At 41.2% G+C, this 12474-nt stretch overlaps 1 protein-coding gene and 1 non-coding gene across 7 annotated transcripts in view; both read left to right on the top strand.

Moving 5' to 3' along the window:
- ARHGEF9 (Cdc42 guanine nucleotide exchange factor 9) overlaps positions 1-12474 on the top strand; it is a 418114-nt gene that overhangs the window by 232792 nt on the left and 172848 nt on the right. The window contains exon 1 of one of the 6 annotated variants that reach the window (XM_021080636.2): positions 8766-9111. The exons of 4 other annotated variants lie outside the window; for them this stretch is intronic. In XM_021080636.2, the coding sequence (XP_020936295.1) occupies positions 9082-9111 (30 nt within the window). In that variant the 5' untranslated portion in view covers positions 8766-9081. Of the gene's footprint in view, positions 1-8765; positions 9112-12474 lie in introns of those variants that run through there. One more of the 6 variants, NM_001435435.1, reaches the window with a different exon arrangement.
- Positions 8114-8196, top strand: MIR1468 (microRNA mir-1468). Its single transcript, NR_128445.1, has one exon. It is a non-coding gene; the product is annotated as a microRNA mir-1468 (primary transcript).

The following is a 12474-nucleotide window of genomic DNA, read 5'->3' as shown; positions in this document are numbered from 1 at the left end:
CCTCCAACATCCAATAATTCCTCCTTCCATACCCCTCTCTCAGCTTCATCTCTTCTCTTCATTCACCAAATATACAGGACCAACATCTGTGTCCTTTTTCTTTGTCTCCCTTCTTGCTAGATTCAGGAAGTGTCCCTGTTCCTATCAAGAGCAAATATCGTCTCTTATGCTCTGGACCCCTTTCCCTCTCACCTTCTGAAGGACTTTCTGCTATACCAGTGCTTCTCAGACTTTAATGTACATGTAGATCACCAGGATATCTAGTTAAAAGCAAATTATGATTCCATAAGTCTGAGATGGGGCCTAAGCTTCAGCATTTGTAACAAGTGTCCAGGTGATGGTAATGCTATTGGCTTGTGGACCATGCTGCAGGTAGCAAGGTCCTATATTATCAGCTTATCTTTCTCATTCCCATCATTATATGAACATGCTCTTAACTTTATGTTTATTTTTTTAAAAGAAAGACTTTCTTGACTTCATATACCTGTCCAAATATTACCCTATTTCTTATTCCCTTCAGAGCAAAATAAAAATGTTATCTACACTCTTCTCTGCTTCTTAACCTTCATTAAGTCTTTTCCCCCCTCATTCACGCCTCAACTCACTTGAGTATAAATTCTGTTACCCTTGTGGTAATGAAGCTACTCTTGTCAATACCAACAACTACAACCATATTACTAATATAATGGTCATAGTTTATCTCTTCCATCCAATTTCTCGTTGTCATTCCTCAAAACCTTTTTCACCTGCATGCAATTTCTTCTGAGTATCTTTCTACCTTACTGACCACTACTGCTCAGTCTCAAGTTTTGACCCCATCTCTACTTAACTTTAGTCTAATTGTTGTAGAGCCTCAAGACTTGTTCTAGGACCCCTTTCTATCTACACTCTATCTAAATAATCTCATCCTGTCTTAAGACTTTATTTTTTCATTTTATTTTTTATTAAAGTATAGTTGATTTACAATGTTGTGCCAATTTCTGCTGTACAGCATAGTGACCCAGTCATATATATATTCTTTTCCTCATACTATCTTCCATCATGTTATATCTCAAGAGATTGGATAATGCTCCTTTGCTGTACTATAGGACCTCATAACTTATCCATTCTAAATGTAATAGTTTACATCTACCAACCCCAAACTCTCCATCCACCCCACTTCTTCCCCTCTCTCTCTTGGCAAGCACAAGTCTGTTCTTTATGTCTGTGAGTCAATTTCTGTTTTGCAGATAGTTTCAGATTGCATATATAAGTGATATTAGTATTTGTCTTTCCCTTTCTGATGTACTTCACTTAGTATGAGACTCTCTAGTTACATCAATTTTACTACAAATATGATTATTTCATTATTTTTTATGGCTGAGTAGTATTCCGTTGTATATAAGTGCCACATCTTAATTTATTCATCTTTCTGTGGACATTTAGGTTGTTTCCATGCTTGGCTATTGTGAATAGTGCTGCAGTGAATGTAGGGGCACATGTACCTTTTGGGGGTTTTGGTTTTTTTTCTTTAATTTTTCATTTTTTACAAGATTTTTATTTTTTATTATAGTTGATTTACAATGTTCTGTCAATTTCTGCTGTACAGCAAGAAAGAATATATATATATTCTTTTTCTCACATTATCCTTTGTCATGTTCCAATGTTCCATCACAAGTGATTAGATGTTCTTTTTTTTTTTTTTTTGTCTTTTTGCTATTTCTTGGGCCGCTCCCGTGGCATATGGAGGTTCCCAGGCTAGGGGTCCAATCAGCGCTGTAGCCACCAGCCTATGCCAGAGCCACAGCAACACGGGATCCAAGCCGCATCTGCAACCTACACCACAGCTCACAGCAATGCCAGATCCTTAACCCACTGAGCAAGGGCAGGGACCGAACCCTCAACCTCATCGTTCCTAGTCGGATTCGTTAACCACTGCGCCACGACGGGAACTCCTAGATGTTCTTTTTGAATGAATGTTTTGTCTGGATATATGCCCAGGAGTGGAATATATATATTGCTGGATCATATGATAGTTCTATATTTAGTTTGCTGAGACATCTCCATACTGCTTTCCATGGTGGCTGTACCAATTTACATTTCCACCAACAAAGAAGGAGGATACCCTTTTCCCCACACTTTCTCCAGCATTTGTTATTTGTAGACTTCTTAATGATGGTCATTCTGACCTGTAGTTTTGATTTGCATTTCTCTAATAATTAGTGATGCTGAGCATTTTTTCATGTGCGTGCTGGCCATCTGTATGTCTTTTTTGGAGAAATGTCTAGGTCTTCTGCCCATTTTCAATTGAGTTGTTTGTTTTTTGTTGTTGAGTTGTGTGAGTTGTTTGTGTATTTTGGAGATTAAGCCCTTGTTGGTTGCAAAGATTTTCTCCCATTATGTGGGTTGTCTCTTTATTGTTTTTTTTCTGTAGTTTCCTTTGTTGTGCAAATGCTTTTGAGTTTAATCAGGTCCCATTTGTTTATTTGTGTCTTTATTGTCTTTATTCTGGGAGGTGGATCAAACAAGACTTTGCTGTGATTTATGTCAAAGAGCATTCTGCCTGTTTTTCTCTAGGAGTTTTATAGTATTTGGCTTTATATTCAGGTCTTTAATCCATTTTGAGTTTATTTTTTGTGTGTTGTGTTAAATTATCTTGTAATTTCATTTTAGGACCCTTTTCTATCTATACTCTTATCTCTAAATAATCTCATCCTGTCTTGTGACTTCAAATACCATCTCCATGAGGATGACTACAAAAAGTATACCTCCAAGCACATCTTCTCTCTGAGCTCTAGGCTTGTGTATTGAATTGTCTTTTTGACATCTCCTCTAATAATATGACTAAAGGACAGCTCACATGTAACATACCCTAAATGGAAGTCTTGATTTCCTCTCCTCCCCATACCTGTGTTCCAGTCTTCTCACATCATCAAATGGTACTACCATCTACCAAGTTGTTGTTCAAGCCAAAAACCTAGAGACATCCATAATTCCTCCCTCCTTTCTCTAAGTACTCTATATACAACCCATCACCAAGTTCTGTTGTTTCTACCTCTAAAATATATCTCAAATATTTTTACCTCACTTTATCATCTTCACTGCCTTTCCACCCCATGTTACATCATCTTTGTCCTGGGTGACGGCAGAAGCTTCAACCTCTTGTCCTTCCTTCAGTTTTATTTATTTATTTATTTTGTTATCGCATAATAATCTGAGTTGGTCTTTTACAAATGTAGGTGAGATCAACTCATTCTCTTGCTTAAAACCCCTAAATTCCCTCCCCTCTCTCCCTGTTGTTCTCAAAATAAATTAGAAATATTCTACTATGATTTTCAAGGCTTTATGTGGCATGTTTCTGTCAAATATGTCCCCTGAAGCTCTCATACTTTCTCTCTATATTTCAGCCTCCCTGTGCTTTCAATTCCTGGTAATTCTAAGTGCATTCAATCCTTTGGACTTTTGGACTTTCTGTTTTCTGTTCCTGGAATACTTCCCCCTTTAACATGGTTGACTCACTTTAATCCTATAGGCCTCAACTTAAATATCTCCTTTCTCTAAAGTCTTCCTTCCCCCACAGTTACTCTCCATGTTTTTACTTTCTTTCATAGCATTTATCATCATCTGATTAGCATATTTATTTACATTATTGTTTATTGGATAGAAAAAAGGCATGAATGGTGTCTATCTTGTTCATTGTTATATAATCAGAGCTTAACACACAATGCCTGGCTAATAGAAGGCACACATGTTTGTTGAGTAAATAAGAATAGATAGCGATGTATATACTGAATATCATTTGTCAAGATAATACAATTTATAATATGAATGTTAGCATTAGGCTCTCAATGCTAACATTATAGTAGTTGTGTACTTTTATTTATTTATTTTATTTTTTATTTTTTTTTTACTTTTATATAATGATTTTTTTTCCATTATAGCTGGTTTATAGTGTTCTGTCAATTTTCTACGGTATAGCATGGTGACCCAGTTACACATACATGTATGCATTCTTTTTTCTCACATTATCATGCTCCATCATAAGTGACCAGACATAGTTCCCAGTGATACACAGCAGGATCTCATTGCTAATCCATTCCAAAGGCAATTGTCTGCATCTATTAACCCCAAGCACCCCATCCATCCCACTCCCTCCTCCTCCCCCTGGGCAACCACAAGTCTATTCTCCAAGGCCATGAGAAAGACAAATACCACATGTACTTTTAATTTTTATCCTTTTTCACTACTTCATTTCACTCATTGTCAAGAGTCAAGGGTCTGAATCTCATTCTAGCTCATCCACTAACTTACCTTGTGACTTTTGGAGTCCCGTTAATACCTAGAGGCTGTGTTTTATCATCTAAAAAATGAGAATGTTGGAGAGATAATATTGAAGATCCCTGCCAACTTTGATATTTATAGATAAGTGATTATTTAACACTATTAGGTAAATGACAATTAGTATGTTCACTGAATAATTGGGAAACCTGAGACAGAGAAGCTGGGCCCTTGTCACAGGTTACCTACCAGTAGTGAATTCAACACTGCACAAAGCCACAGCCACAGCAGGTAGAGCTTAGGTTGGTGCCTTTGTCCCCAGAAGCCCATCTCTGGGCTACTTGAATCACAATGAACTCAAATAAAAATTTAATAGATTGAGGACATTCCTAAGATTGTCTCTCTTCTTAGGCTGTTTATGGTTGAAAAGAGGCATTAGCATTTGACACTTGTCCCCCTGAGAGCTGATGCCAGGCTAAGTACCAAATAGACTTCTGGGACATCGCAGGGCTTCAATGGGAAAGATCTGGGGAACGAAGATTGTGGAAACCCCCTTTTCCAGATTTCTGTTATCTTGTTCTGAATGCTTACTGATTTCCAGGCCCCGTGCTAAGTGCTTTCTTACCATGGATGAATTTTTCAAATCTTCAAAACAATCTTGTGAGGTTGAAGTTAACACTGTTACTACCCCTATTTCACATATAAGAACATTATCAAGATGCAGAACAGTAAATAACCTGTCAGATTAAGTACCAAATTTAATTTTAAGTATTTTTTTCTTGATATATAATTTATTAAGGCTAATTGGCATATAATAAACTTCAGATATGTAAACTGTACATTTTGATTAGTTTTACATATTTATACACAAGTGAAACCATCATCATAATCAAGATAACAAACATTCTCATCGCTCCCAAATGCTTCTTTGTGAACTTTTTTCAATCTATCAGTAGCTCTGCCACATTCCCAGGCAACTGCTGATCTGCTTCTGTTAGTATATAGGACATTGCATTTTTTTGTTTTTTGGTGGCACCCACAGCATGCAGAAGTTCCTAGTCCTGAATCAAACCTATGTCATAACAGTGACCCAAGCCACTATGACAACACAGGATCCTTAACCTACTGAGCCACTAGGGAAAACTGGCATTGCATTTTCAAGAGCATAACATGGTATTGTGGTTTTATTTCTATTTCCCAGATAACTAGTGATATTGATCATCTTTCATGAATAATTGGTCATTTATAAATCTTCTTTTCTGAAGCATCTATTTAAATCTTTGCTTACTTTTTACTGAGATATCTGTCTAAAATTCAACTGGTTCTGGCCCCAGAGCTTATACCTTTACCTTGTACATATGCCTCTAACTGCTCATATGGTTTAGGCAAATAGTCACTCTAGACGTAATGAATTCAAGTCAATGGTGTCTATGTCTATGGGATCAACATCTGTTCTTCTACAAGAGTCTCTAGGTACATACATTAAAACTGGAATGTTTGGGGAATTCCCGTTGTGGCGCAGTGGTTAACGAATCCGACTAGGAACCATGAGATTGTGAGTTCGATATCTGGCCTTGCTCAGTGGGTTAAGGATCCGGTGTTGCCTTGAGCTGTGGTGTAGGTTGCAGATGCGGCTTGGATCCTGAGTTGCTGTGGCTCTGGCGTAGGCTGGCAGCTACAGCTCCAATTAGACCCCTAGCCTGGGAACTTCCATATGACACGAGAGTGGCCCAAGAAATGGCCAAAAGACAAAAAAAAAAAAAAAAAAAAAGGAATATTTGCCCTCAGATTCCTTCTCTACTCTTCTCTTGCAAACTAAATTACTTAGGTTCCTTTGCTGTCTCACTTATTTTGTCTAATAGGAGACACTTGTGTGAGACTGGTGGGCAGGATGATGGAAGAAGCCAGGGTATTTCCTTTACCTTCTGCTTCAGAGAGGTGTATTCTAAAAATATTTCCCCCATGACTCCAGCTTCTGTTGGACAATTCCTTCATTCGTGGCACCTGCACCATCAGGCCACCAACTCCATGCTTTTAGCTTCAGTTTAGCACAAGCTTCTGGGTTCTGGCAAAATTACCTTTTCCCACTATCCATCTAGCTTTAGGAGTGGTGGCAGTTTGCTGTGGTTGCTAAATGCTGGCTTGCCTCACCATCCCCTATTTGGCTTCTTAGTTCTTCCAGTGTTTTATGCCCCCTATATTAAATCTCTCTCTTTAAAAGTCCTAGAGTGGTTTCTATTGTCTTGACTAGATCTTGATTGATATAGACAAATTCTATATCCCAGGACTTCTCACATGTAAATTGGTTTCTATCCTTCAGAGACTATATCACAACTTGAATTATCTTGTTTATTTATTTTTTGGTATATCTCCCCTCCACTTTGAGTAGATTGTATGGTTCATGAAGAACTTTGTCTTATATCTTGAGTAGCTACCCCAGTACTTGGCATAGGATCTAAATAATATTACTGAATGAGTGTATCTATCAAAAAACAATACAAGTTTTATTAGTTATCTCCTGTGTCTCCATCACTGTTATAGGAGATACCTAGGTTAGTAATTCATTGCCCTATTTTTTAAAAAAAGCAAATTATATTTCCATTTAAGTGACAATAAATAGAAAAATGTACATATTACCAGGGTATTAATTTTTCAGGGCTGCCATAACAAAGTACAACAGACTGAGTGGCTTAAACAATAGAAATTTATTTTCTTACAATTACGAAGGCTAAAAAGTCCAAGATCAAGGTGGTCTTTCTGTGGTCTCTTTCTTAAGCTTGTGGATGGCTGTCTTCTCCTTTGTCTTTATATGATCTTCCTTCTATACCCACCTGTGTCCAAATTTCCTCTTCTTATAAGGGCACCAGACATACTGGATTAGGACCTAACTTAATACCTTTATTTTTACTTAATTGCCTCTTTAAAGACCCTATCTTTGAATATTGGGGTTTGGACTTCAGCCTATGAATTTGGGGGGGACACAATTCAGCCTATAACAACCAGTAAGTAAAAGATCATTTTCATTTGAGAAAGCTAAATGATGGTTCTATAGAAATTAGATGAAAGATAATAAAACCAGGTTTTATAGTATTCCAAGAAAGCTTTCTAGAGGCCATGTGCCTAGTGACAGGTCTTGAAGAGATCTTAGAGTCATTACAGCTTGAATGGGGTGGTTGGCAGAGGCTTAATGTGAGTGAAGGTGCCAAGGTGAGAAAATTAAGAGACATTGTAGAGTATCTGATTACTGAATTTTCAGACTTGGAAGGAAGTTGAAAGGTCACCCAGGCTAAGCTCACATTTGATTCAGGAATCCCTCGCCAAAGAACCATTCAGCTTCTGCTTATACCCCTCCCAGGACTGGGTGTTCATCAAGGCAGCTGCTTCAATATTTGGTCAGCTCTGTTTAATCAGAACAATGGCTTGGATGAAGAGGGGAAAGTTTGCTAGGAAGTAGAAGACAATAAGGTGGTATATGTAGTATGCCATTAATGTCTTTATACCAATCACCTTAAGGTACTTCTTTCTGACGTCACAATTTAATTCCTTCTTGCTGTAGCTTCAACTTCTGTTGTTGAAATTCCTTTCTTGCCTGAACTTCCTTATGGGTCAGGAGACTTGGATTCTTGTCTTGTTTGGTGGTGCTACCATGGGTGAATGTCTTTCAATTTCTTTCAGTCTCTTTCATGTCTGTAATAGGGAGCTAATTAATACTCCCTGTAGTGACTTCCTCACAGGGTTATTATAAGGCTATATGCATTATTAATGGGTATGAATGTGACTAATAGCATTAACCCCCAGCAGATGCAAAAGTGCAGCCTTGGTTGAATTGCCCAGAGTTAGGGGCATCATGAAGAGGTGGGTGGTTTCTCCGTTTGCCTGTTTTGCTGACGTTCATTTGACTCATTCTCAGCAAAATAAGCAAATGGAAAATTCATCCATCAAAAAGCTACCTTTTATATTCCTAAGGGTGTGAAGAAGAATTCTTAGGGTGTGTGTGTATGCGTGCATGTGTGTGTGTGTGTGTGTGTGTGTGTGTTAGCAAAAAGAAGCATGACAAGCTGCAGAGGGTAAAGCTGAGATTTTATCTTTTTTATGTGACTTTAGATGGTTCTCTTCCATCATGTAAACCTCGATTTATTTATCTATAAGATGGAGATAGTAATGCCTGCCTCCACAAGGTTATTCTGAGGAGTGAAAGGGATAATGAGGATGAAAGCCCTAAGAGAGTAGCACTAGGAGAGGAGACCCCAGGGGAGTATGTAGGAGTGCTGGGGGGAGGGAAACAGGAGAAGGCTAGCATGCTCCACTGGGGCTGGATCTTATTTCAGAGGCTGGCCCAACACCTCTGGCAACTTTGGAAAGGACTTTTCGCTGACTCGACACGATTGGGGAGCCCCACAATAAACAGCATCTAACTCTAGCGCAGCCGGAGGCAGGCAGAGTTGGCAGCTGCCTTCTCCTGGGCGGAGGTTATTCACCCACATCCTCTCCCAGCACCCCACCTCCCAGATCTCAGGCCTTGGCAGGGGACAAAGGCAGTCGCTTGGGGCCCCTCTCCCACATTTCCCCAGGCCAAGCACCGCGGGAGCCGGGAGCTGCGGGGCAAAAAGGCAGAGCCTGCCTGCAGCGATGAAACAACCTGACTGAAGGCGAGGTCGGGGCGGAGGGGATTGGGCTGTAGGGCTGTGGAGGAGGGGAGGCTGGGGCGGGGGCGGGGGGGGGGTGCTCGGGGCTTTCGCTTGCTCCAGCCCTGCCAGCCCAGCCATCCAGAGACAATCCGCGCCAGCCACCGGGGCCTTGGAGAAGCCGGACTTCATTAGCAAGATGCAGTGGATAAGGGGCGGATCGGGAATGGTGAGTGCACATAGCCCCAGCTTCCTCTGCTTGAGGAAGTCCCCTAGCCCCACCCCCAGTTCCTTCACCAGCCGCCATGGAGTGAGCCCCCTAGCCTCTGCCCACCGCCCTCTCCGCTGTCCTTGAGATATCAGCGAGCTTGCTGTGGCCATTTTAGGAACCCTTGCTTGCCTGCCTGCTTAGGAAAGCCCCTTCCCTTCCCCATCCTCCCTTCCCCCTTGGCATTCTTAACCATCTCCAGAGTAAGGAAGGAGTGGGGGTCATCTGGAATACCAGAGAGACAAAGGGGCGATCTGGGGGCAGTGAGTCTGGAGACATGGGAGATGGCACGAGGTTGGGAGGGAGGGGCAGTGACAAAGCCCAGGATTGTGGAGGGGGAAGTATGGGAGAGCTGCATGGTCCCCCAAATAGGCTGTGTGTGTCCCTGCCCTGGGATGAGCCAGAGAGCCACTCTTGGAAGCTGCCTGGGGGAACTCTGAAGCCCTGGGCTGGAGTCACCCTGTCCACACTTGGGGCTTTGTCAAGGAGAAGCAGCTACAGAAACTACCATCATGGTAATGGGTCTGGGTCCCATGCAGTTAGGAGAGCTCCCCCCTTCCATCCCCATCCAAGCAGTGTGTGTGTGTGTTTAGTATCATCCAACAGTTCATTGTATGCCGTGATGTTCCCTTCTCCACCTGGAGACCTTGGAATGACTTCCCTTGCAGAGAGGAAGTAGTGGCTGCATCTTATTGCCTCTCTGACTCAGCCAGGGGTAGCTCAAGTCTGGTCAGGGACTCTGGGTCATGGGAGGCCACCATACCTTTGTCCTCAGCTGTGAGGAATGGGCAAGAGGGCCTTAGAGGGCAGTTGGATTGGGTACACGGGCACAAAGGGCAATGACAGACTACACTTCTGCACTGCCCCCATAACCCATAGCTGAAGGAAAGTAGCCTGAAGTTGTTGGGCAAAATTTGATATTTAACTCATTTTTGCTCCTATTCTGGAAGGGAGGAGGGAATCTGATGTGGGCTAGGACTGTATTCAGAGGAGCTATCCTCTTACCTTCCTCACAGTTTCTCTAGACCTCTGTTTTGGTCTTTCTTGAAGCCATCCAGTTTGTATTTGCAGGGCTTCATAGGAGTTTTCTTCTCAGATCTCCCTCTTACCCTGGATCTCATCAAGGCTATTTCAAATATTTGTAGAACCAGAAAATGTTAGAGCAGACAAAGACCTTCAAAAGTCTTTGTTGTCCATCTAGGAAAACTGAGATCCAGAGAGTGGGAGAGACTTGCCCAGGGTCACACAGCTCCAGGAAGGCAAAGCTGAGTCCACCACAGGAGTCTCTTGACTCTGTGTCACTGTCCCTCCCCACTGCTCCACAGAATCATCAAATGATGCTGAGAGAGGTAGAAAGGAACAAAGTCATGATCTTGGTAAAGGACTTTGAGAATGAACTAATGCCATGGAACTTGCCTGAAAAACACCTCGTGACAGTCTTAGTATTTCTGGCAACTGGGTCTAGGTGATACCTCATCCCTCTATATTGTGGTATGGTGTCCAGAGCAACCCGTTGACAACAGATTAAATTTATGGAGAAATCTGAAGTTTTGCCAATCTGAAGAGAGTAACCAAAACCTTGTGGAGACTATGTAATTAAAGATTGATGGAGAAATCCCATAATATTTTTAGGGGACTGAAATGATGAATATAATATGATGAAAGCATTTATTTAACTGTTTGCCAGAATTCAAGAGATAAGAGTAGTAAGTTCTATTATAGCCTGGAAGACAGGAAACTTCTAACCTTAGCCCTGGTACCATTTGATAGGAATGCTTTGAGCCTCAGTTTTCTCACCTATTAAATTGGAGCTATTAATTATCACCAAACTTTCCAGGTCTGGTATTCTCAAATTCCTAGAAGTAAATGTAGAGTAAAACTTAACTAGTGGTTTATTATGAAAAAAAAAATAGGAGTATATTTTAGCCACCATTTTATCATGATGCTAGTCAAAACGTCTTTGCTCTTTGTTTGTTTTTTTATTTATTTATTTATTAACTTTTTTTTGGTCTTTTTGCTATTTCTTGGGCCGCTCCTGCGGCATATGGAGGTTCCCAGGCTAGGGGTTGAATCGGAGCTATAGCCACCGGCCTACAACAGAGCCACAGCAACGTGGGATCCGAGCCGTGTCTGCAACCTACACCAGAGCTCACGGCAACGCCGGATCGTTAACCCACTGAGCAAAGGCAGGGACCGAACCCGCAACCTCATGGTTCCTAGTTGGATTCGTTAACCACTGCGCCATAACGCGAACTCCTTTTTTTTTTTTTGTCATTTAATTTAATTTATTTATTTATTTATTTTTATAATGATCATAGCAATCTGATTTCACAGGATTTCTATCCCACAGCACAAGCACATCCCCCCACCCCCCAAACTGTCTCCTCCGGAGACCATAAGTTTTTCAATGTCTGTGAGTCAGTATCTGTTCTGCAAAGAAGTTCAGTCTGTCTTTTTTTCAGATTCCACATGGCAGTAAAGCATTTGATGTTGGTGTCTCATTGTATGGCTGACTTCACTTAGCATGATAATTTCTAGGTCCATCCATGTTGCTAAAAATGCCGATATTTTGTTTTTTGTAATGGCTCAGTAATATTCCATTGTGTATATATATGTACCACATCTTCTGGATCCACTCCTCTGTCGATGGACATTTAGGTTGTTTCCATGTTTTGGCTATTGTAAATAGTGCTGCAATTAACCTCGGAGTACATGTGTCTTTGCGAGTCGTGGTTTTCTCCGGATAGATGCCCAGGAATGGGATGGCTGGATCAAATGGTAGTTCTATTTTTAGTTTTCTGAGGCATCTCCATACTGTTTTCCACAGTGGTTGTACCAATTTAAAATCCCACCAACAGTGTACTGGGGTTCCTTTTTCTCCACCCCCTCTCCAGCACTTATTGCTTGTAGACTTTTGGATGATGGCCACTCTGGCTGGTGTAAGGTGGTACCTCATCGTGGTTTTGATTTGTGTGTCTCTAATAATGAGTGATGTTGAACATCTTTTCATGTGTTTCTCAGCCATCTGTATGTCTTCTTTGGAGAACTGTCTGTTTAGATCTTCTGCCCACTTTTTTGTCGTTTTAGGGCCACACTTGCAGCATATGGAAGTTCCCAGGGTAGGGGTCAAATCGGAGCAGCAGCTGCCAGCCTATGCTACAGCCACAGCAATGTGGGATCTGAGCCGTGTCCGGGCAATACCAGGGATCAACCCTGCATCCTCATCGATACTAGTTGGGTTCGTTAACCTCTGAGCCAGGATGGGAACTCCTGCTCCTCCTTGTTCTTTCATTTGCAAAGCCCTTGAAATTCAGATTGAGTTTT

This window comes from Sus scrofa, chromosome X, assembly GCF_054392235.1.
Source record: "Sus scrofa isolate SSC_HxYL_T2T_F1_AM1 chromosome X, Sscrofa_HxYL_maternal_Yorkshire_Landrace_v2.0, whole genome shotgun sequence".
NCBI lineage: Eukaryota > Metazoa > Chordata > Mammalia > Artiodactyla > Suidae > Sus > Sus scrofa.
The sequence above is the reverse complement of the archived record's forward strand: the minus strand, read 5'-3'. Positions and strand labels throughout refer to the sequence as shown.